Here is a 23,945-nt window from a genome sequence, read left to right on the forward strand (position 1 = left end):
GTACAGTAAGGCCCTTTTATCATCAAGTGTATGTAGAGCCCTTTCCGCAACAGATTGAGGTTGCGAGAAAAAAAACGGCAATTCCACCTATTAAGATGAAAGGGGGAAATGACCTTGGGCAGAAATTTCGGATTTGTGCGAAGTATCACCTTGCTGTGATGTATCTGTAAAAAGGGTTCTTGTATAGTGAACGCTTGTATCTCGCTAACCCTTCTAAGGGAAGTGATAGCTACGAGGAAAGCGGTTTTCCAAGTCAGGAACTGTAGCTCACATTTATGCATTGGTTCGAAAGGCGGACCCACACAGGTGAGGGTGGTGCCCTGGGCGGAATTACTCTTTTAAGGCCTTCCATGAAGACTTTAATAGCAGGCACTCTGAAAAGTGATAAATGCTGTCTGTTTTGCAGGTAAGCAGCAATTGCTGCTAGGTGTAGACGGTGTAGACGGATGGATGAATACGCCAGGTTACACCTTTGAAGATGGAGCAGATAGCATATGATGTGCTGTATGGATACATCTAAAGGGTTGATTGTATTGTTACGGCAGTAAACAACAAATCTTTTCCACTTTGCGGCATAGCATGCTCGAGTGGTAGGACGTCTGGCTTCCTTGATAATGTTCATGCAATCAGGGGGAAGGTTAAGGTATCCAAATTCTAAGATTTCAGGAGCCAGATCGCAAGGTTGAGCTGAGCTGGGTCCGGGTGCCTGATTTCTCCATGGTTCTGGGTTAGGAGGCATGGGGACAGGTGCAGTTTTTGATGTGGCACCACCGAGAGCTGTAGCAGTGTGGTGTACCACGGCTGCCTGGCCCATGTTGAAGCTACCAGAATGAGTGTGAGGGAGTGCTGTTGTAGCTTCCTTACCACTAATGGAATTAGCGGGAGAGGTGGAAAGGCGTATGCAAATTTGCCTGACCAGTTCATCCATATCGCATTGCCTTTGGACAATGGGTGTGGGTATCTGGCGGCGAAGCTTGGGCATTTTTTGTTTTCGTGGGTGGCGAAGAGGTCTATCTGAGGATGCCCCCACTTGTGAAAGAATGGGTGAAGAACTTGTGGATGCAGTTCCCATTCGTGCATTTGCTGCGTTTGCCTGCTGAGCAGATCTGCCATGGTGTTTTGTATACCTGGGACGTGTTGTGCCAGGAGAAAGATTTTTTGTGGGATTGCCCATCTCCATATGCTCTGTGCTAAGCGAGAGTACTGGGGAAAGTGTGTCCCCCCCCCTGTTTTTGAAAATAATACATTACAGTCATATTGTCCATGCGAATGAGGACTGCCTTGGCTGTGATTTGTTTCTGAAACTATTTCAGTGCTAGAAAGATCGCCAATAACTCCAGATGGTTGATGTGGAGTAACCTCTGTTGTGGGGTCCATACACCTTGTACTGTGAGGTGTAATAGGTGCGCTCCCCAGCCGGAGAGCGATGCGTCTGTTAGAATCACCTGAGGAACCGGGTCCAGGAACGGTCGCACTTTGGAAAGGTTTGTGGTGTTCCACCACTGCAGAGAGCGATGGGTGCGACCGTCCACCAACACCAGATCCGTCAGCTGTCCCTGGGCCTGGTTCCACTGGCGTGCTAGGCACTCTTGGAGTGGACGCATGTGAAGTCTTGCATGAGGCACTATGAAGATGCAAGATGCCATCATCCCTATTAGTTTCATGAACACTCTTGCTGGGAGAGAGAGTGCTGAAGGAGGAATCTTTGGTGCAAGGCTTGTATGCTTGCGATTCTGGCTGAGTTGGGATAGGCTATGGCTTTTGGGGTGTCTATAGTGGCACCGAGGTATTGCTTTGTGCGAGACGGTATCAAGTGGGACTTTTGGTGGTTCACCGTGAAGCCTAGCTGGTGGAGTAGTTGGATGGTAGTGTTTGTATGCTGCACACACTGGTGGTAGGACGCGGCTTTTATGAGCCAGTCGTCCAGGTAGGGGAAGACGTGAATGTTTTGTCTTCTGAGGTGTGCCGCCACTACTGCCAGGCATTTGGTAAACACCCGTGGTGCGGTTGTGACCCCGAAGGGGAGAACCTTGAACTGATCATGTTGGCCGTCCACCACAAATCTGAGGTACTTTCTGTGAGCAGGGTGTATTGGAATATGAAAGTATGCGTCTTTCAAATCCAGTGTAGTGAGAAAGTCGCCCTGACAGAGGAGTGGGAGAACTTGTTGGAGGGTGACCATATGGAAATGGTCTGAATGTATGTATGCATTTAGAGGCCGGAGGTCTAGAATGGGCCGTAGGGTCTAGTCTTTCTTTGGTATCAGAAAGTACAGAGATTAGACCCCTAAATATTGCTGATTGACGGGGACCTGCTCTATAGCCTGTTTTTGCAGGAGAGAGAGAGTACCTCTTGTTTCAGGAGTGTGGTATGTTCTTGTGACATCTAACGTTGTCTGGGTGGAATATTTGGGGGGGGGGGGGGTAGAAGTTAGTTTGAGACAGTACCCTGACCGAATAATTTGGGTCACCCATTTGTCTGATGTTATGGTCTCCCAGGTTTGAAGGAAGTCTTGTAGTCTGCCCCCGACCGGAGTGGAATGGTCTGGGGGGAGCGGGGGAAAGTCATTGTGTGGGCGGTGTGGCAGAACAGGCGGGGTTGGTTTTGCCCCTGCCTTTATTATTGTTTCCTCGATATCCACCTCTTTGATAGCCCTTTGTGAAGGTATTCTGAGGAGGGGACTTATAGGACGTGGTGGCGTTATTGGAAGAGTAACCTATGCCAGAGCCTCGAAAGGAGGAACGGCGAAAGGAGCGTCTAGGGGTGTGTGATTGTAGTGCTCCCATAGACTTCGCCGTATCTGTATCGAATATGCTACTTACCAGTATGCATCTGTTCTTGGCATGTAGGGCTGCTGACATTCATATCTGTGCATAGATCGCCGCCTAGTGTTGGGTCCGGATGATTGCACATTGTTGGGTCCGGATGATTGCACATTGTTGTCCTGGAAGAGTCTTCGAAGTATCACGAGATAGGTGGCTCCTCCCCTGGACTACAGTGCGCATGGGCATCCCCTCCATCATCAGATTGTTTTTCGCCATTGTGGCATAGATGGAGTGTAATACAGTGAATGATGACCATGCTAACTAGTAATTACTGAATGCTACAGCTGCTACAGGCGCCGGGGAGGAGGGTGGGCGATATGAATGTCAGCAGCCCTACATGCCAAGAACAGATGCATACTGGTAAGTAGCATATTCGGTTTGAGGCATGTGGGCTGCTGAATTCATATCTGTGCATAGATTATGTAGCAGTCCCTCCATTAGCGGCAGCTACCCGTGCCAGCTGCAGCAGTCTGAAAAAGAGTTTTGAGAACAGCCTGTCCTACAGCTGCTTGCTGTCGTGAGTGTACATCTACACAGTAGTGTTTGGTAAAGGTATGTATAGTGGACCATGTGGCTGCTCTACATATCTCTTCTAAAGGAGTATTTCCCAGGAAAGCCATGGAGGCCCCCAACTTTCGTGTGGAGTGGGCTTTTGGAGGAATTGTTAGCGTGCACTTAGCTTTTTCATAGCAAATTTGTATACTCTTAACAATCCACCGAGCTATTCCTGCTTTGGAAATGGGGTTGCCTTTGTGCTGCGGAGAAAAGGCAACAAATAGTTGTTTCGTCTGTCTAAAACCTTGTGTTCCATCAATATAGTACATGAGAGCGAGTGTGGAGCATTCTCTCTGCTACATTCTCAGGATTAGGATAAAACACTGGTAGTTCTATGGATTGGTTTATATGGAACTGTGAAACTACCTTGGGCATGAAAGTAGGGTTGGTGCGTAGTACGACCCTGTTTGCATGAACCTGTATAAATGGCTCTTGGATGGTTAGTGCCTGAAGTTCACTAACTCGTCTCAGAGAAGTAATGGCAACTAGGAAAGCTACTTTCCATGTTAGAAATTGAATCTCACAGGAGTGTAAAGGTTCGAAAGGTGGTCCCATGAGTCTGGTGAGGACCACATTCAGGTTCCAGACTGGTGACGGGGGGGTGTCTGGGGGGAATCACACGTTTGAGGCACTCCAGGAAAGCTTTGATGGCAGGCACTTTGAACAGTGAGAGGTGCTGCCTGTTCTGAAGGTACGCTGCTAGTGCGGTTAAATGTATACAGATGGAATTGTATGCCAGATTGCATCTGTATAAGTGTAATAAATAACAGATAATGTTTTGAGTGGACGCATCCAGTGGATTTATGTCATTATTTTTACAATACATGACAAATCTCTTCCACTTGGCCGCATAGCAGGCTCTGGTAGTGGGTCTCCTTGATGATATTCATACAGTTTGGAGGCAAGTTTAGGTAGCCAAACTCTAAGATCTCAGGAGCCAGATCGCTAGGTTTAGCTGTTGCGGATCTGGGTGCTGAATTTCACCATGGCTCTGCGTTAAAAGTGTAGGTGTGAGCCGTAGCATTTGATGCGGTACCACGGAGAACTCCAGAAACGTGGTGTACCACGGCTGACGTGCCCACGTTGGAGCAACCAGAATGAGCGTCATAGAGTGTTGCTTGAGTTTGCGTGCCACTGAGCGGTATCAATGGTGCTGGGGGAAAAGCGTACGCAAATCTGCCGGACCAGTTCATCCATATTGCATTGCCCTGCGACTGTGGATGTGGGAACCTGGCGGCAAAGTTTCGGCATTTTGCGTTTTCCCTTGTGGCGAATAGGTCTATCTCTGGATGACCCCACCGTTGGAAGTACGGCTGGAGTACCGATGGGTGTACCTCCCACTCGTGCATTTGATGGCTGTGTCTGCTGAGCAGGTCTGCCATCTGGTTGTCCTTGCCCGGGAGGTGTTCTGCCATGAGGAAGATGTTCCTCTGAATGGCCCACTTCCACATGCTCTGAGCCAGATGAGACAACTGCGGAGAGTGTGTTCCTCCCTGCTTCTGTATGTAGTACATGGCAGTCATGTTGTCCGTTCGGATCAACACGACCTTGTTGCACAAGTGTACTTTGAATGCTTTCATTGCAAGGAAGATTGCCATTAGTTCCAAAAGGTTGATGTGCATCCTCCTCTGTTGCGTAGTCCATAGCCCTTGCACTGTGTAATGGAGTACATGAGCTCCCCATCCCTGGAGAGACGCGTCCGCCGTCAGTATGATTTGTGGAACAGGCTCCTGGAACGGTCGGCCCTTGCAAAGGTTTTGTGGATTCCACCAATGCAGAGAGTTGTATGCCCGACCGCTCACCAACACTAGTTCTTTCAACTGTCCGTGGGCCTGATTCCACTGACGTGCTAAGCACTCCTGAAGCGGGCGCATATGTAATCTCGCGTGCAGGACTAGGAATATGCAGGAGGCCATCATGCCCATCAACTGCATAAACACTCGTGCCTGTAGTGAGTGTTGAGGTTTGAACTTGTTTATGAGCAACTGCATTCTGTTGATCCTCACTGAATTGGGCTGTGCCGTGGCTGCCAGAGTGTTTATGGACGCGCCTAGGTACTGCTGTACGTGGGATGGTTGAAGGTGGGACTTTGGATAATTCAGTGAGAATCCCAGGCTGTGAAGAAGGTGAATAGTGCGGGACATGTGGTTGGCACACTGCTGGGCTGACTTTCCCTGGATAAGCCAGTCGTCCAGATACGGATAGACATGTATGTGCTGTCTCCTTAAGTGTGCCGCTACTGTCGCTAGGCACTTGGTGAACACTCTGGGTGCCGTTGTTACTCCGAAAGGGAGGACCTTGAACTGGTAATGTTGATTTAGAACAGTGAACCGGAGATATTTTCTGTGTGATGGGTGTATGGCAGAGGTCTTCAAACTTTTGGGTGCCGAGACCCCCCTGTCAACATTTTCAGTCGTAAGGACCCCCTCCTGATAAACGTTTCTAAACCTGTAGGCAGGGCTTCTGGAATTACGAGGCAGGTGAGGACCAAATTACACGACAGGCTTGACTAAATTGTGTGGGACGAAAATTTAAATAATGTTATCTGATGCAGCGTTATTTTGGGATAGAATTGCTTCATTATTTTGATTTTTTTTTGCACACAGTAACACTGAGAAAAGATTTCACCCCATCAGTACCAGTTTATAACCAAAATACAGCAATTAACATCAGAAAGATGTCGAGTCAACCTTTGTGATGGGCCTTCCACTCCGCAGGAATACGTGTTGCCACATTAGAAGCTCACCTGGCCCTGGCCGGGAGCAGCAGGGGTCCCTTAAAAACCTGGCGGTCTTGTGCAGAGCTAAGCAATTTACCCATGCCACTTTCCTCTCACCCCTCCCTTCCATCCCTCTCTCCTCTCCTCTCCCAATCCTGGATCCCTCTCTCACTTTGCAGGCCATTTTCTTTCACCCCTTCTTACCACTTCTAAACTCTCCCCATTCAACTTCTCACTTCACCCATAATCACCTCTTGCCATTCTGCCTTTTCACTGCCCTCATCTCAAACAGTTTCTCGCATTTATCTCATGGCCTCTCTGGCCCTGTCACCTCCCGTGCCCATCTGCACTTCTCATTCATCTCAAGTCTCTCCGTTCAAATAGTTGTCTATTTGTATCTTACACCTCTCCAGTCCCCCGTTCATCTTTCACATCTATCCTTTGTTTTTTCACACCTTCTTGAACCAATGTCCCTCTCCCCTGTTACCTCAGCACCAGTGCCTAATTTGAGCAGGTGGTTTCCGTTGCTCCGCACTGGCACCTAATTGTGCACACTGGCAATATGACCGTCTGCCACATGCCACTTGATGGCTCGGTCTGTGTAATTTAGAGATGAGCAGAACAGCTGTTTATTAATTCAATATACATTAAAAACGATAAACTCCTGACATCCATGCCATTCTTATAGCTTTGGGGCTTGATATAGTCACACTTGTACAGTGTTATGGTTTGTAGTTGCATAGGTATTGACATTGGCCGCACATGCAAGGCAATGGGTGGGTGGTTAAAGTTAGTGGCCTACTGGTGAGGTTCCTGGCACATGTTTAATTGCAAATTAATCACTGCTCAGCACCCACCCCAGTACTCCCTCTCTTCCCCTATCGCTGCTGTCCCTCACCAATGTCGCATCAAATTACTTTTTAGGTCACAGATCATCTCTCAGCTATCTTCTCACAATTTGACAGTAGCCCTCCTCTGTGCCCTAAGCTTTCCCTCACACTCACTTCTTGCATGTCCGCACTTCCCTTCGGCACTTCACATTTCTCCTCATCCCTGACCTCTTCAATCAAATTCCCTCACTCCCTTGCTGTCCTTTCTCATCCTATCATCTCTCCTCACCGAGCACACGGGTTGGACCCGTATGCTCCTCTTGGCCTGTGCCACTCTGCTCATTGTTCCCTAATTCAGGAAGGCACGAATTGTCTGTCTTGCTGTTTTGGTGCAGGCCACACAGTTATGGAATGTCCACCCTCCTTTGCTTCGCTCCACCAAGACTATTATCCTTTAGGAAGATATAAAATCCTGGCTCTATGCTCTGTAGGTCACCCCATTTGGCTGGTTCTCCTTCCCCTTCTGTATGTTTCTCATTTGCCTTCAGGCAGCAGATGGCTATTCGCCCAGGACACCTTTTGGTAATAGCAGCACACTACAAATGTAAAAAATAGTATTAAGCAGAAGCATGGGAGCGACTAGACCCCAAACTTCGCGAGGGGTCCTACACTCCCAGGCAGGGCTGGCCATACACTGCGCAACAGTCTTTTTTGGTGCCCCATCCCAGTTTCCTCCTTCTCCATAAATTCCCTCACTACCACTCACCAACAAAGCACCTCATCTCTCTGTAGCACCTTTCTAACAAACATTTTTTTTTTTTTATAGTGCTACTCCGTTTACTCACAGTTCTGTGATCTGCATAGTACATGTTCTTTGTTGCAGGCACATTAACCCTCTGCACTCTGCGGATGAGAAGTGTGCCCATGTGAGTGCACGGTGAGTGATGCAACAGTGTGAGAGTAGGGAAAGAGGAGTGACTGCAGGGTGAGTGAGGTGACCATGAATTTGGGTGTGGATGTAAGTGCAGAGTGGGACGAATGAATGCATGGTTAATGATGGGCTTGTTTGAGCAAGTTGCAAATTGAGCAGTGAAGGGACAGGTGAATGAGGTGTCACATGAGTGCAGATGAGTGGTGTGACTGCAGGCTGAGGTACAGGGTGAAAAACGCAAGTACATTGTGATTGCAGAGTGATCACTGTGAGTGCAGTGTGAGGGTGAATGATGTGAGTGCATGGTGCTCAGTGTGAGTGCATTGCGATCGCTGTGAGTGCAGGGTGAGCGTGAAAGTGAAGTGTGAGAATGAGAAGTGAGTTCTCTGAATGCAGGGTGCATTCCCAAACACTTGAAGTAACTCAGCATATTATTGACGGCAGCGTAGGGTTTAAGATGCAAGTTAAACTATTGCTATTATGACATTAATCAGGGATACAGGGTGGAGGAAATAAATATGCTGATCCTGCAACACACTTCCAGTCCTATGGTTAGGGTTGCCTGCTCATTATTTTGATGTCCCAGACGGTACAAAAATAAGCAGTCACCTAAAGCTGTATATTTCAGCACTCATCTGTGCGTACTTGGAACAGCAAATATAAATAGAAAGCACTTTTAATTGTGTTCTAGTGCTGCCACAATGATCCATGACTGATAATTAAAGGGAACAAAGACAGAAAAGTCACACGAATGAATGCATATGATTTTATTTACAATCCCATTTAGTGTCAAGAGGAGGACTTTGCAGGCTCTTTAAACATCAAATGGCTGGCATTTTTCTTCTTGCAACCCTACTTTATATTTATTTTCATGAAATGCATTCTCACACTACTGCAGTAACTGTAAAATACAAATGTAAGGAAAAGGCAGAGTTGGGGCCCAGGGGGTACTGAAACTAAAAAAAAAACTAAGCCTCAGTAACCACTTTACAAAAGGTATGTAAACATGCAAATGGTCCTTAACGACCTGTGAAAAACTCAGGAGATAAGACTGCAGACAGCCCAGCGGAGCCCACAACAGCTCGAGCCGAGACATACTACAGGGGAGGAGGGGGGCTGAATCCCTTGTTGTGCCTGGGCAGAAGTGTGACCGGGAATGCGCGACCCCCTTTCCATCACTTCACGCCCCCCCTGGGGGTCGCGCCCCACACTTTGAAGACCCTGGTGTATGGGTATATGGAAATACGCATCCTTGAGATCTAGTGTTGCGAGAAAGTCTCCCTGACTGAGCAACGGCAGCACTTGTTGCAGAGTGAGCATGTGGAAATGCTCTGACAGAATATACTTGTTTAGAGGTCTTAAATCTAGTATGGGTCTGAGAGACCCATCCTTTTTGGGGATTAGGAAATACAGTGAGTATACCCCTGATCCGTGGTCTTTCGCAGGCACGAGTTCTATGGCTCCTTTTTGGAGCAGACTGAGAACTTCCTGTTGGAATAAGTGCAAGTGCTCTGCGGACATATGATGGTGTCTTGGTGGTATGTTGGGTGGAGTGGACGTGAACTCCAGACAATAACCGTACTGGATAATATCTCTCACCCACCTGTCTGTAGTGATGGATTCCCAGACCGGCAGGAACTTTTGGAGTCTCCCCCCAACATGTGTTACGTGGTCGGGGGGCAGTGACAAGGCGTCACTGTTTGTTGGTGGCAGAGGACCTGGAGCTGTTGTTTCCGCGGCCTCTGCCCTTGACGTTGTTTCCACGGTATCCACCTCTATTATTTTTATTATAGGTGGTCTGTGTACCTCCTTTAGTGTACTGCGACTGTTGGGAGTTCTGGTTCTTAGATGGTCCTCTGGTGCTAGAGCGACGAAAAGACCCACTCCTAAACTGCTGTGATTGCAGAGCCCCCATAGACTTTGCAGTCTCCGTATCTTTGAGTTTTTCCAAGGTGGTGTCAACCTCAGGGCCAAAGAGGGAGTCAGGGTTGACAGGTTGATTGAGGATAGTGGTTTGTATTTCAGGTTTGAATCCTGAGATTCTCAACCAAGCATGCCTTCGTAGCATGACGCTGGTGTTGATGGCCCTAGCTGCAGTGTCAGCTGCGTCAAGAGCACACTTAATGGAAGCGTTGCTAATAAGCTTCCCCTCTCGAATAAGTGACTCTGCTCCTTCCTTATACTGATCTGGGAGGTGCTGTAGTAGTGTTTCTAGGGTATCCTAATGCGCCCTGTCGTATCGAGCCAGAAGTGCCCGAGTGTTGGCAATTCTCCAGAGGTTAGCTGCCTGGGCAGCAACCCTCTTTCCAGATGTCTCCAAGACCTTAGACTCTTTGTCGGGGGGAAGAGCATCACCCGTGGTCTGTGAGTTGGCTCTCTTCCGAGCATTGGAAACCACCAATGAGTCCAAAGGCAACTGTCCTCTTATATAGGCAGGGTCCACAGGAGCTGGCCTATATTTCTTCTCAATTCGAGGGTTGAGAACCCTAGCCCTTGTGGTCTCCTTAAAAATGTCATTGGCTTGTTTGAGGACCCCCTTTAGCATAGGCAGAGTTTTAACAGATCTTTCTGATGTAGAGAACGTATCCATTAGAAAGTCGTCTTCAATAGGATCAGTGTGGAGCTGTACGTCATGATTGTTAGCAGCTCTTTCAATTAATGCATTAAAAGCAGCAGTATCCTCTGTAGGAGATGTTTTCACCACATATGCCTGTGTGTCTGGAGCAGTATTGTCCCCTGCACCAGTATTGTCCACCCAAGGTTGGGTTTGATGGTCAGTGTCAGTGTCCACAGGATAAGTGTCCTCCATATCACCAGTATCTCCAACATCCATATCAGAGTGTGTTGGTGAGAATGACTGAGGTTCTGGGGCACAATATTGAATATGTTCCACCAGAATTGGTGATGTGGCTTTTTTCCTCTTTAATGGAATCTTGTATGGCTCCATTGGTGTCTTTGGTACTATTTTCCTCTTGTAAATGGAAAGTCTACCAGTGTTGGCGTCGATGAATTGCTTCGGATCCTCATGTTCGTGAGGTACTGTCACAGTTTTCAGTCCCATTTGAATTTGTCGGTGCATTGACATTTGTTTGAGTCGACACCGTCTTGCAGGGTTAGACCTTTCTTGGCGTCGAACATCTTCGGTCGCACCGCTGGCGGGAGCCCGAACTTGATGTGCGTCGACGCAATGTGCACCGTGCTGACCGTCTTCGGCTGGGGGGCTATGGTTGCGCCCGGCATGGAAGCTTTGTCGTGGATGCGTGCTAACGACTCCGACACCTTCTGCTTTACAAAGGGAGAGGGTGTGGATTGGACACGGTCCCTCGACGCCTTCTTTGTTGTGGCATCAAACCCTGTCCCCGACGTAGTCTTCTGGACACGACGGGAATGGGTTGGCTCTTGAGGGTCACTCTCCATCTCGGAGTGGACGATCCTTGGCGCCGATAGTTTCGGGTCGGCAACCTTGACCTTGATCTTTGGTGTCGCCCTCGGCTCGACGTCCCCATGACATTTGTCGGCGTCGACCGCCTTCTTTTGTGTCTTCGGCTCCGAGGGCTTCGAGGCCTTGTTGCCGATGAGACTTTCCCTTTCTATTTCGGTGCCGTCGCCTTCAGTTTCGATTCCCGTTGATCGAGTGATGGCGTTTGATACCGATGGCTCTTTATGATAGTTCAACGCCAGGCCTTTATGCGGGGCGGAAGAACGAGAGGAATGGTCTTGGGTAAGGCCTTGTGGCAATCCCGCGACCTGCGCTTTATCAAGTGTCTCCGTGGGCCCTGTGCCGATCTGTGGGCCTAGCTCATCTTCTGAGCCATCCTCTTCGGCCCCAAGGGCCCCTTCGTCGTCTACCTGTTCGACGACGTTGTCTTCTAGTTTTAATATATGTTAGTCTTCCGCATCATAGTCGGATTCGCGCTCCCGACGCCGTATCCGATACCTCTCCCCAAGCTCCAAGGTCCACGACCTCCTAATCTTCGGTCCCGAAGATGTTGTCCGGGTTCGGCACCACTTTCTGCGCCTCAAGCCGAGCTGCTCAACGAATGCGAAGGGTTTTCTTGGAGCGAAACCTGGAACACGCCATACAGGTGGCTTCGTCGTGGGTTGGAGAGGCACTTGTTGCACACCGGGTGCACGTCGAAGCGAGCATACTTCGCGTTGCACAGGGGGCAACGCTTGAAGGGGCTATTTGAAGTCTTTGGCTCCATCGTCGATCCCGCTCGGGCCTTGGACGTCGAAGGGCAAATGGCTAACTTCGATGAAATAACTCGGCGCCGAACGAAAACAATACCGACGAGTAGAGGCCTAACTACTCTAAGAGCTAAGATAGGACATCCAAACCCAACGGCAGAAAAAAAACAATCTGAGGATGGAGGGGATGCCCATGCGCACTGTAGTCCAGGGGAGGAGCCACCTATCTCGTGATATTCGAAGACTCTTCCAGGACAACAATGTGCAATCATCCGGACCCAACACTAGGCGGCGATCTATGCACAGATATGAATTCAGCAGCCCACATGCCTCGAACCCTTCTTTATTTTTTCCAGGGCTTCGACTACTTTTGGGCCAAATATGTGTTGGTCAAAAGGGTGGTTCAATATAGATGCTTGGACCTCTGGTTTAAAGCCTGAGATCCTGAGCCAGGCGTGGCGGCGAAGCAGAACACTGGTGTTTATAGCCCTGGAAGCTGTGTCTGCTGCGTCAAGTGCACATTTAATAGAGGTGTTAGTAATAATCTTTCCTTCTTGTATTAGTTCATGAGCCTTATTTTTATATTTCTCTTGGAGATGTTGCATGAGAGCCTCCAGCTCATCGTAGATGCGCCACATATTGGCAGCTTGCGAGGCAGTGCGTTTGCCTGACGCATCTAAGAGCTTGGACTCCTTATCGGGTGGTGGAGCCTCACCAGATGACTGAGAGTTGGAGCGCTTCCTAGCTGTGGAAACCACTAATGAGTCTAGGGGCGCAGGTCCTTTAATATAGGCAGGATCTGTGGGGGCTGCCTTGTATTTCTTTTCTATTCTGGGGTTTAAGACCCTAGCCCTGACGGGGTCTTTGAAAACCTCTGTCGCATGTTTGGTCACCCCTTTAAGCATGGGTAATATAGCGGTGGATTTATCTGCTATGTCAAACGTGTCAAGTAGGAAGTCTTCCTCAACTGGATCACTGTGTAACTCCACCCCATGATAATGTGCCGCCCGTTGTAAGAGGTGGTGGAACCCCAGGGACTCCTCTAGTGGAGATGGCCGGGATGGATAAAGATCATCAGGAGACACATCTGGGACATCTGGATTGTGATAATCCTCCCATGGGTCTGTGTTCCCAGAAGAGTGGGGTCCTGCGGGGCATCTGTTGGATCATAGTATGGATCCCCTTGGTCATCAGGGTCTGGAGACGGGGTTGGAGAGCGATGAGGCAAGGGTGGAGAAGGTGGGGCGGAGATGGAGGGAGTGGAGGAGGTGGAGAGGGTACTCTGAATGGGGATGTGGCAAAGTCCTTCCGTTTTGGCGGTGGAGGAGGTGTTGGCTTGTCTAAATGTCTTTTCTTGGAAGACAAAGTTAAATGTCCAGTCTTTGGATCCTTTGTTAAAGTCTTTTGAAGAGGATCTGGCGTGAAAAGCTCCTCCGGCACAGATTCCTCTATCGGTGCCGATGTTTTCGGAACCGACGGCTTCATTCTTTTATCCGCGCCATGCTTTCTCGGGGCCTCCGATTTTTTGTTCGGCGCCGAGGCAGGCTTCGACACGGAAGCGTCGGTGCCGAGGAATTTATGTTTGGTCGGCACCGAGAGGCCAGGTTTCGACACCGATGGCTTCGGAACGGAGCTTGGTGTGGTTTTCTTCGGTGCCGAAGGGTGTTTTTCGGCGCCACTAGGAGGCTGGCTCGAGCCCGAGCCGCCAGGAGACTTGTGATGCTTTTTCACCGGGCCCGAAGGTGGGGTGATGGAAGCGGTATGCTTGGTTTTCCCTAGGCCCGGAGGCAAAGGGGTAACCGGAGTCTCTTTCGGTATGGGCGCGGGAGTGGGAGGGGGTAGAGTACTCACGACCCTCTGTGCCGGTGTGATCTCCTCCACGTCGGAGTCGTCGGCCTCGGAAGCGCTGACGACATCGTCCTCCTGTTCGGTGGGCTGCTGTCCCGAAGCTCCGGTGTCTTCTCCGAAGATATCAGGTCGATGAGTGCGCCATGGTGCGTCGAGCTAGTCGATCTCGAATAGTCTTTTTCGATCGAAAAGACTTGCAGGCGGGGCAGTCTCGGGCCTCGTGTTCGGGAGAGAGGCAGAGGTTGCACACCTGATGGAGTTCGGTGTGGGGAAATTTAGACCCACATTTTTCGGCACTTCTTGAAGGGAGTCCTTTCCATCGGCCGAGACCGGAGTCGAGATAGGCCCGAAGGCCGCTGCCTGGAATCGAGGAAGTGCCGAAGAGAGAGATGAAGAAGCCGATTTCGTCTGAAGAATCTCGATGGACGAGGATTTTTCATCGAAGGTCGAACTGGAAGGGTTCGAAGCCGGAGCACAAAGTATCACATCCAAGCCCGATGGCGGAAAAAAACAATCTGAGGATGGAGCCGAAGCCCATGCGCAGTACGGACCGAAGGAGGAGTCACCGAACTCGTGACTTCCAAAGACTGTCCAAGAACAAAAACAAACTGCAAACATCCGGGCCCAACACCAGATGGCGATCTATGCACAGTGTATAATCTGCAGCTCACATGCCTCGAACATTGGGTTATTGGTAAGTACAGTTGTGAATATTTTTCTGGGTCCGTCCTGGGCACCAATATCCAGCACTGAGATATCTCCTAATAGCAGGTGAGTATTTTAGTTTGTTGTTGGGCTGATTCTTAGTGATTTTAAAGTTTAAAAACTCGACACTTAAAAGAATTTCCAAGTGAAACCAGTCAATGTTACGCTATGGAGAAAATGTGTTTATCGGCTATCAGGTAAGTCAGGTAGGTACAGTTGTTACACCCTCAGCGGCACAGGGGCAGCCGGGTGCAGAGTGAGTTAGGCCCAATGTTATCCTATGGGAGGCAGGGGGGGGGCCTTGGTTGGCGGCTGCTGACTAGCAGGCCACGTGGCTGTGGGAGCTGGGCTCCTGCTCACTTGCTCAGGGCGAATGGGGAAGTAGATAGGTGCAGAGGTTACACCGCCAGAGCCACTCGGGCGGCTGGGTGCAGGGTGCTCTTGAGCCTTCGGGCGCTCAATGGATTTCAACGGGTTGAAAAAAGACTGCAAGCTCGGGGACGAAGATTCTTCAGGTGCCACCACCACTTCGAGAGGCAAGGTGGGTAGTTGGAGGATAGGTAGGTACCCAGGAGTTGGGCACAGGGGGCCGCAGGGTGCCGGGGTGCCTTTTGGTGTCGGGAAATCTTACCCTCTGTTGATCGCGGTTGTTGGGGGTACCTGGTTCTGAGGCTGCAGGCATAGTCTGGAGCATCGAGGTGAGTCCTTGGGTGCTAGATTCGGGGTCACAGTCGCCGGGGGGACGTCCTCGGGGTCTTTGTTCACTCCAGCATAGGCCAGGCTTGGCGTGTGCAGGGTTCGCGGTTCCGGGCCGATGCCAGGGGTTAGAAGCTGGTTTTGAGCAGAGCCTCTGCTCATGGGAGTCCCAGGTGCTTAGAGACAAAAGGTAGTCTGGTCCTCCGGGGTTTGTGAGGTCGCTGGCCACAAGAGGTGCCGGGATGTAGCAAGAGCAGGTTCGAGGGTCGACAGGCCGGTAGGGCTGGGGCCAAAGCAGTTGGTGTCTTCCTCTTCTTAGCAGCTGCACGGCAGGTCTTCTTTTTTCTTGCTCTTTGTTTTTCGGAATCTGGAATCTGAGGAAGGTTCAGGGTGCCCCTAAATACTAAATTTAGGGGCGTTACAGGTAGGTAAAGGGCAGGGACCAATGGGTCCCTGTCCTGGGGTGGTTACACCCCCTATTCTGCCACTCTCCTGTGGAAGGGGGGCAGTAGCCTAGTCCTGATTGGGCAGGGCCTCCCATCTTCAAGATGGCGAGGGCCTGGAGATGTGCTTCCTCGCCTCCCCCACCTGAGGGGTGGGGTTGGCAGGCTGGCACATCCCCTGTCCTTATTTGGGGTTGCCGGCCAGGCTTCCCACCAGAGTAGGGGCAGCAAGTGGCCTGGTGAAGCTCACAAAGGCGGCATGCCTTTGAAGCTATCCCCCTGCCCATCCTGGGGGAGGAGACCTAGCACCTTGCCAAGGATGTGCATTGTTGCAGGCCCAGGAGAGTGGGGGTCTCCACCCGGGGGTCCAGCAACATGTCTGCTGTGTGGCAGCCTAGGCAGCTTCTCAGACAAGACGTGGATTGTACGTTAGGTTTCAGGGGGCATCTCTAAGATGCCCTCGGTAGTGCTTTGTACATTAAATCCACACTGGCATCAGTGCGGGTTTAATGTGCTGAGAAGTTTGATACCAAACTTCAGTCTTCAGTGTTGCCATTATGGTGCTGTGGAGTTCGTGTTTGGCGAGCTGTCAGCACCATATACTCCTAAATGGCAGCACTGCACTTACAGCGCCCAGGAATGGACCTGGGTACTGTGGGGGCACGGGGCTCATTATCTGTGCCCACACCACTGGCAGAGGGCACCCAGCTAGAGGGGTGGCTGATGTATGCCAGGGCAGTGTAGGTTGTGGGCATGGCACACAGGGATGTGGACCATGTCGACTCTTGGTTTTTTTTTGTACCCAGACACTCAGCCTGCAAGTGCAGTGTGTTTGTGTTAGGGTACAGGGCCTCTATGGGTGGCACAATAAGTGATGCAGCCCTTAGAGGCCTTCCCTGGTCACAAGGCCCTGGGTACCATTTATCAGGGGCTGACATGTGACCAGGGTTTGCCAATTTGGGTTTTAGGGAAGGAACATCTGCCCTGGGCACCTGATTGGCAGGAGTCCAGGGCACACTCAGTCAAAGTACATTCAGCAATTAAGCAAAAAGGGGGGGCATACGATGCAAGAAAGACGGCACTTTCTCACACTTCACAGGTGTCAGATTTGATGTCTCTTGGCAGGCAGAGTTTGCCCATCTGGTGGTTGTAACTCTAGGCAAACTTGAGGGTACTTCAAGCAAAAACAGAAAGATGTGTTCTCCATCTCACACAGAGGAGTCTGCTCAGTGTCCGCCCAGTCTGTGCCCTCCACTCAACACATGTTCCATCTACTTTAGTGATTGTCATTGGACGTCAGCAGAATCTCTATGTGAGGCTCACTTCCTTTTGCTATGGAAATGAACTTCCCCGGTATATTTCTTTTCTTCCTTTGGTTTAAATGGAGAGCTTCAGCGATACTTTCAAACCCAAAAGCACGAAAAAAGATTATGAAGATTGCCACCATGGACAGAGAATTCCAGGGAGAACGTCTGACATCAGGAGAGGCTTGACTAAGGAATAGAGACTACTATGTAAGAGGAGAGTTCCAGATGGCAGAATAATGCACAGCATGCGAATCCAGGAAACATTCACACTGCAAAACGTAGGCGCACCAAAGGATTGTTGAGGGTTACTGGGAGCAGAAAACTCGAGAAGCTCCAATAAATGTCTCCACAAAGTGTTGGTTTAAAGACCCAGTGAAGCACATCCAATCCCAAAAGTAGAATAAAACAATCTAACCCTGGAGACTATGCGCTTTGCCAACTAAGGGAGAGCCACTACGCCTCATGAATCAAAAAACTTCTTCGAACAAAAACTGGCATACTTCCAAAGTCAACACTAGATGGCAGGAGTATGCATAGCATGTATATCTACAGCTACATATCCTGCTAACACTATATTCTTATGAACTGTACCTTAAGGGAGACATACAGCAATTACCACTACTATCCAAGCAATGTCAAAGTCCCACACATACCTTTGGTATCTGCTGAGTGATTTTTGCCAAGTTCTGCCCTTTTTTGCCAATTATGAAACGATGAAGCCATGATGGGGCAGAAACAGATGAGACGATGAAACTGTTGGCCTGAAAGAAAGAAGTAAAATTAATTTAGAAAATTAACATTTAACTATTTACTCCGGTCACAATGTGTATGCAGCCTGACATCACTTCTAAATTCAGATGGTGCAAATGTTTTTAAAGGTTTTGTCCCGAGTTATTAGCGGTCAACCATGTACCTCTGAACATGAATAACATCTTAGTAGTAATGTAGTCAAAAAAATGTGAGACCACTTCTTTGGCTGTGACAAAATTGCAATAAGTTGTTAGATTATGCTCGCCGATACCTTTTAATGCCATGTATAAGTTAGCATTACCTACGCCATTTTCCTTTAGATGCTATTTTCCTGCTATTCAAAACTAATCCTGCTCGATTCTGAGAAATGCTTCTTGCTAAGTTTTGTTTCTGCAACAAACTGTTAGTGCCAGTGCATAACTTTCTCTCTAGGTAAAGGCCCTCTCCCACCTGTCTGGCAATTTATTTGCAGAGCAGGGTGGAACGGCCTTGAAAATGTTCTGGGTTGTGCAAGATACGAGAGTAGAAGTTTTTTTCTGTCTTTACGCTGTTCATCCACATCAGTTTGGAAAATTCGATGGTGAGTTTGATTAGTTGACCATGCAATGCATATAATGTATCTTTATGCTTACAGTTTCTCAGTTGCCTCTAACACTCAAGACTGCAGACGGGGCCCCGCTCTGAGCTTGCACAATAAATGATTATCTGTGTATATTCTCTGTTTTCTTTGACTCTTCATTTGCCATTGAAGACTGAGAGGTGGTCAGTGGTGACCCAGGTGGCCCTAATCGGGTCACTTCATTCAATGTATATGTTTAAATCTCTTTACATTCATAGCAAAGTTGGGTGTGTTACTTTTGAATCTATCAGAGAAAACAGCAAATAGACTACTAGAGTTAAAGTTACTTCACTGTAATGAATTTGTCATATATGCACATGCTATATAAAACATTCATAAAAATCTCCATGTTTTGCAAATCTTCTCCTGGCAGATTTGGATGGCATGGCCCACCACACGGCATAACAAAACCTGCTATGGTACAGGTTTAATTTAAAACCAACTACACTTTAAAATACCAATTCAGTAAACTATTAGACTGTTTTCGCACTTGTGACTCTGGAGATCCTAGATTCTGAATACATTGGTAGTGGGCATACCTGAACTGAACTCCTGGCAGGAAATTGAACGGTTTGTTCACCACACTAAGATGGTGAGATGCAACAACTATACACCAAAATGTCTACTGGTCTCATTCCCCGTTTCAAATGCAGTGAATAATTATGTACAGCAGTCCTCTGTCATGCAGACAAACAATATTCGACAGAATTATGAAACAAATGGCTTGTTACCAATGTGATTTGATAGGCATAGCTTTGGAACGATACGAATTTCTTCTTCTCCATCAGTAGTTGTGAAAGTTGCATGTAAATATATGGTGGAAAACCTTTTTATGCTAAATGACTTTATAGAACAGAAATCTTCTCTCAAAAGAACAGTAGAGCATACACTACAAAGCAGTACTCCAGCCTCTGTTGAAAACAGCATGCAATAAAAGTTGTAAACCTTTTCCTTAATATGTGCCATTGTGCGGCTTCTCAAGTAGACCTAAATGTCCACATACTAAGGTTTAGTAAACATAGCCAGGTTAAAACATACTAATGTACTGCATAAATCTGGAAGTGATTATCATTTAAATTTAGTAAGTGGGAGCTAATGCCCAACATAAGGGGATACAGATTACATTCCTGCAAGCAAAACTTGTCGTGGTAAAAGACTTGTCCCTGTTTTGTAAAGAAAAAATGTAAAATTCAGAGGCATAAAGAAATGTTCCTTCATTGCAATACATTAGATGCATACTTATCTATTAACAATTTGGGTATAGAGCACTCAGAAGCAGTTTGTAGATTTGCAAAGCATGACATGAAGTGAATGACAAGTTACTTACCTTCGGTAAAGCCTTATCTGGTACAGACCATCTAGCTGCAGATTCTTTAACTTGAGCTAGCCCCAGGTGTCAGACTAGATCTGGAATATTGTTGGGAGTACCCCTGTACACCGGTGGATTGAGTCATTGGGCTACGTGTGGTGTTGTTGGCGTCGTCCAAGCCGGAAGAGACGCTCGCAGGGACTATATAAGCACCACATATGTGCACTGACAAGTTGTTATTGCAACTTTCCACACCAGAAGTGCAGAGCCACAAAGTACATTGAACACTGGTATGGAAAACCAGTGCCCTGAAAGGGGAAAGTACTGTCCCTAGAAATCTGTTCACAGTGAGGGGAGGATGGGCGGGTCGGTACATAAGGCACTACAATAAGTATTTCACTTGTTTATGTGACACTTCTAGCCGCAGATTCCTTACCTTAGTATAGATACCCAAGCGATACCTCTCGCAGGTAGGCCTGCAGTCCACTTTCACAAGATGAAGTACTCCAGGACCGAACAGACAAAGTGCCCATCCCTACGGACCGGACTGTCCAGACAGTGTTTGGTAAATGTGTGCAGGAAAGCCAATGCTGCTACCTGGCAGATGTCAAGGACTAGAACTCAGTGAGCTAACGCAGTGGTTGCAGCTTTAGTTCTGGTGGAATGAGTACCCAAACCCTTAGAGGGTTGCTTCTTAGCCAATGCATAGCAGATTTTGATGCAGAGTATGATACATCCTAAGATTGCCTTCTGCACAGCAAGACCTGGTGCAGGCCAAAGACCCAGCAAGAGGAAAAGCCTCGTGGGACCGCCGCCTTGTCAGCAACCTTGCCTGCGTCCCCGAAGATGCTGAGAGGTGGTTGCTAAGGACGGAGCGATGTGTGGCCCCTGATGAGCGCTCCATGTTTACATAGCAGGCTGAGGGCCCTGGGGCGATGCCTGCGTGACTGGCATCGCGGACTCGGAAACTGAGCCAGAGGCCTCCTGGGGCATACAGAGAGAAGCCACCAAAAACAGGTGCAGGCCCCAGGGCCCAAAGTAGATCGTGTAAGAAAGTGCTCCTTTGTTTTATGTCGCGCCCACGTTTCACCACTGGTACAGATGTTTTTTCATCTGGTGTGCACTGGGTCCCTGCTAACCAGGCCCCAGTGCCAGTGCTCTGTCCCTAAAAACCAGGTAAAACGGTCTGCGTTACTATCAGCACACACTTCAGTACCCCATAACTAGTAAATGGTATCCCTGGTACCTAGGGCATGGGTACTAAAGAGGGTCCCTAAGGGCTGAAGTATGCATTATGTCACCCTAAGAGACAAACTGCATGCAGACTTGCATTGCAGGCTGTGTGACATGGTGCAACCATGATTGAAAACATGACATAGCACACTCATAGCATAAAATATATTTAAGCCACCACTACAGCAGGCCTTGGAGCCCCAAGGTAGGGTGTGTTTAATTTGAGGATCTATCTCATTACATCAACATATATGCCCCTGTGAAGTCTAGGTCTATTACTAGTTATTGTAAGTGTACAGGAAAGCCATGGTGCATGGTATTGAAAACCCTGTCTTAATAAAGCTACACGGTTGCCAGTACTGAATTTATTAGGACTGTAGGAAAGTATTCTTTTTGGCATGGTTAACCCCACTTTTAGCCCGAATGATCCACCTTTGAGTGTGCATCGGGTCCCTGCTAAAAAGGTTCCGGGTGCCTCTGTTATTTCTCAAACCTTCTACGTTTGTTTCCCCAATTGACACACCTCAGGCTCACATTACTGCCTTGTAAAAGGTACCAGTAGTAGCAAGGACCTGGTGACCAGAGAGGATCTCTAAGGGCTGCAGCATATATTATTCCACCCTAAGAGGACCCCCCCCCCAAACACAGGCATACAGCAACCTGCGTGTTTTGGAGCAACTAAAAGTGAAGTCTACCTGGCACACATCTCTGTGTGCAAGGCCTACCAGCACTGCAAGAGGCATAGGTAAGTCACCCCTACACCAGGTCTTACAGCCCTAAGTCAGGGTGCACAATACCTCTTGTGAGGGCATAACTGCATGAGCAGATATGCCTGTAAGAAAGTGGGTTTCTGTTGCAGTAACCCCCCCTTTTTTTGCCTAATAGCTGATGCACTTTTCCTTGTTGTGCCCTGGGCTCCTGCCAATCAGGTGCCCAGGGCCTGTGTTCCTTCCCTAAAAACTGCCTAACAGCCAAAACCCAAATTGGCAAACCCGGGCCACATGTCAGCCCCTGGTAAATGGTACCCTAGGTACCCAGGGCCTTGTGACCAGGGAAGGCCTCTAAGGGCTGCAGCACTCATTGTGCCACCCTTAGGGGCCTTGTACCCTAACACACACACACACTGCTCTTGCAGGCTGAGTGTCTGGATACAAGACAAAACAAGAGTCGACATGGCACACATACCTGTGTGCCATGCCCACAACCTACACTGCCCTGGCATACATCAGCCACCCCTCTAGCTGGGTGCCCTATGCCAGTGGTGTGGACACAGAGGCAGGAGCCCTGTGCCCCTACAGTACCCAGGTCCATTCCTGGGCACTAAGTGCAGTGCTGCCAGCTAAGAGAATATGGGGCTGGGAGCTTGTCAAACACGAACTCCACAGCACCATAATGGCAGCACTGAAGACTGAGAAGTTTGGTAGCAAACTGCTCAGCACATTAAATCCACACTGATGCCAGTGTGGGATTTAATGTATCAAGCACCCCAGAGGGCATCTTAGAGAGGCCCCCTGAATCCTAAACCTACAAACCACGTCTGTTCTGAGGCTGCCTAGGTTGCCACACAGCAGACATGTTGCTGGACCTCTGAGTAGGAGAGCCCCTGCTCTCCTGGGCCTGCAACAATGCACATCCTGGGCGAGGTGCTAAATCTCCTCCCCCAGGATGGGCAGTGGGAAGCTTCAAAGGCATTCCGCCTCGGTGAGCCTCCCCAGGCCACTGCAACCCCCCACTCTGGCGGGAAGCTTGGCCGGAAATCTCAAATAAGGACAGTGGATGTGCCAGCCTGCCAACCCCACCCCTCAGGTGGGGGAGGCGAGGTGAAGCACATCTCCGGGCTCTCGCCATCTTGAAGATGGGAAGCCCTGCTCAATCAGGACTAGGCTCCTGCCCCCCTCCCACAGGAGAGAGGCAGGATAGGGGGTGTACCCACCCCAGGACAGGGACCCATTGGCCCCTGCCCTTCACCTACCAGTAACGCCCCTAAATCTAGCATTTAGGGGCACCCTGAACCTTCCTTCCCCAGATCCCAGATTCGAAACTACAAGAAGAGCAAGAAGAACCAAGACCTGCCCTGCAGCTGCTAAAAAGAGGAAGACACCAACTGCTTTGGCCCCAGCCCTACCGGCCTGTCGACCCTTGAACCTGCTCCTGCTCCAGCACGGCATCTCTTGTGGCCAGCAACCTCAGAAACCCCGGAGGACCTGGCTACCTTTGAACTCTGATTCCCTGGGACTCCCATGAGTAGAGGTTCTACTCAGAACCTACCTTTCACCCCTGGCAGCAGCCCGGAACCGCGATCCCAGCCCACTCTGCACCAGCCAAGCCTGGCCGGTGCCGGAGTGAACTAAACCCACGAGGACGACCCCACGGCGACTGTGACCCCGAGTCCGGCACCCAAGGACCCCACTCGACAATCCTGAAGAAGCCTGCAGCCTCAGAACAGTGTGCCACCCCAACCGCGATCAACAGAGGGTAAGATTTTCCGACACCAAAAGGCACCCCTGCACCCGGTGCACCGCGGCCCTCTGTATCCTCCAACTACCCAACTTACCTCTCGAAGTGGTGGCGGCACCTGAAGAGTCCTCGTCCCCGAGCTTGCAGTCTTTTTACAAACCGGAGATTTCCCATTGAAATCAATTGAGCGCCCGAAGGCTCAAAAGCACTCTGCACCCAGCCGCCCGAGTGGCCCTGGCAGTGAAAACTCTACACTTTCCTACTTCCCCACTTGCCCTGAGTAAGTGACCAGGAGCCCAGCTCCCACAGCCGCGTGGCTTGCCAGACAGCAGCCACCAAACAAGGCCACCCCTATCCCTCATAGGATAACATTGGGCCTAACTCCCTCTGCACCCGGCCGCCCTAGAGTCGCTGAGGGTGAACCAACTGTACCTACCTGACCCTGGGAGACCCCCGAGTCTGTGCCCAGAACCTCAACTGTGCCAGTCGAGTACTTACCCTTAAACCGCAAACACTATTTTCCTCATAGG

The 23,945-nt window shown here is 49.4% G+C and overlaps 1 protein-coding gene across 4 annotated transcripts in view; it reads right to left on the minus strand.

The window, feature by feature from the left end:
- HDLBP (high density lipoprotein binding protein) overlaps positions 1–23,945 on the minus strand; it is a 933,925-nt gene that overhangs the window by 664,850 nt on the left and 245,130 nt on the right. For all 4 annotated transcript variants that reach the window (XM_085634158.1, XM_085634156.1, XM_085634157.1 and 1 more), the window contains exon 9: positions 17,701–17,808. In XM_085634158.1, the coding sequence (XP_085490284.1) occupies positions 17,701–17,808 (108 nt within the window). The remainder of the gene's footprint in view (positions 1–17,700; positions 17,809–23,945) is intronic.

Source organism: Triturus cristatus, chromosome 11 (assembly GCF_964204655.1).
Source record: "Triturus cristatus chromosome 11, aTriCri1.1, whole genome shotgun sequence".
Classification (NCBI taxonomy): domain Eukaryota; kingdom Metazoa; phylum Chordata; class Amphibia; order Caudata; family Salamandridae; genus Triturus; species Triturus cristatus.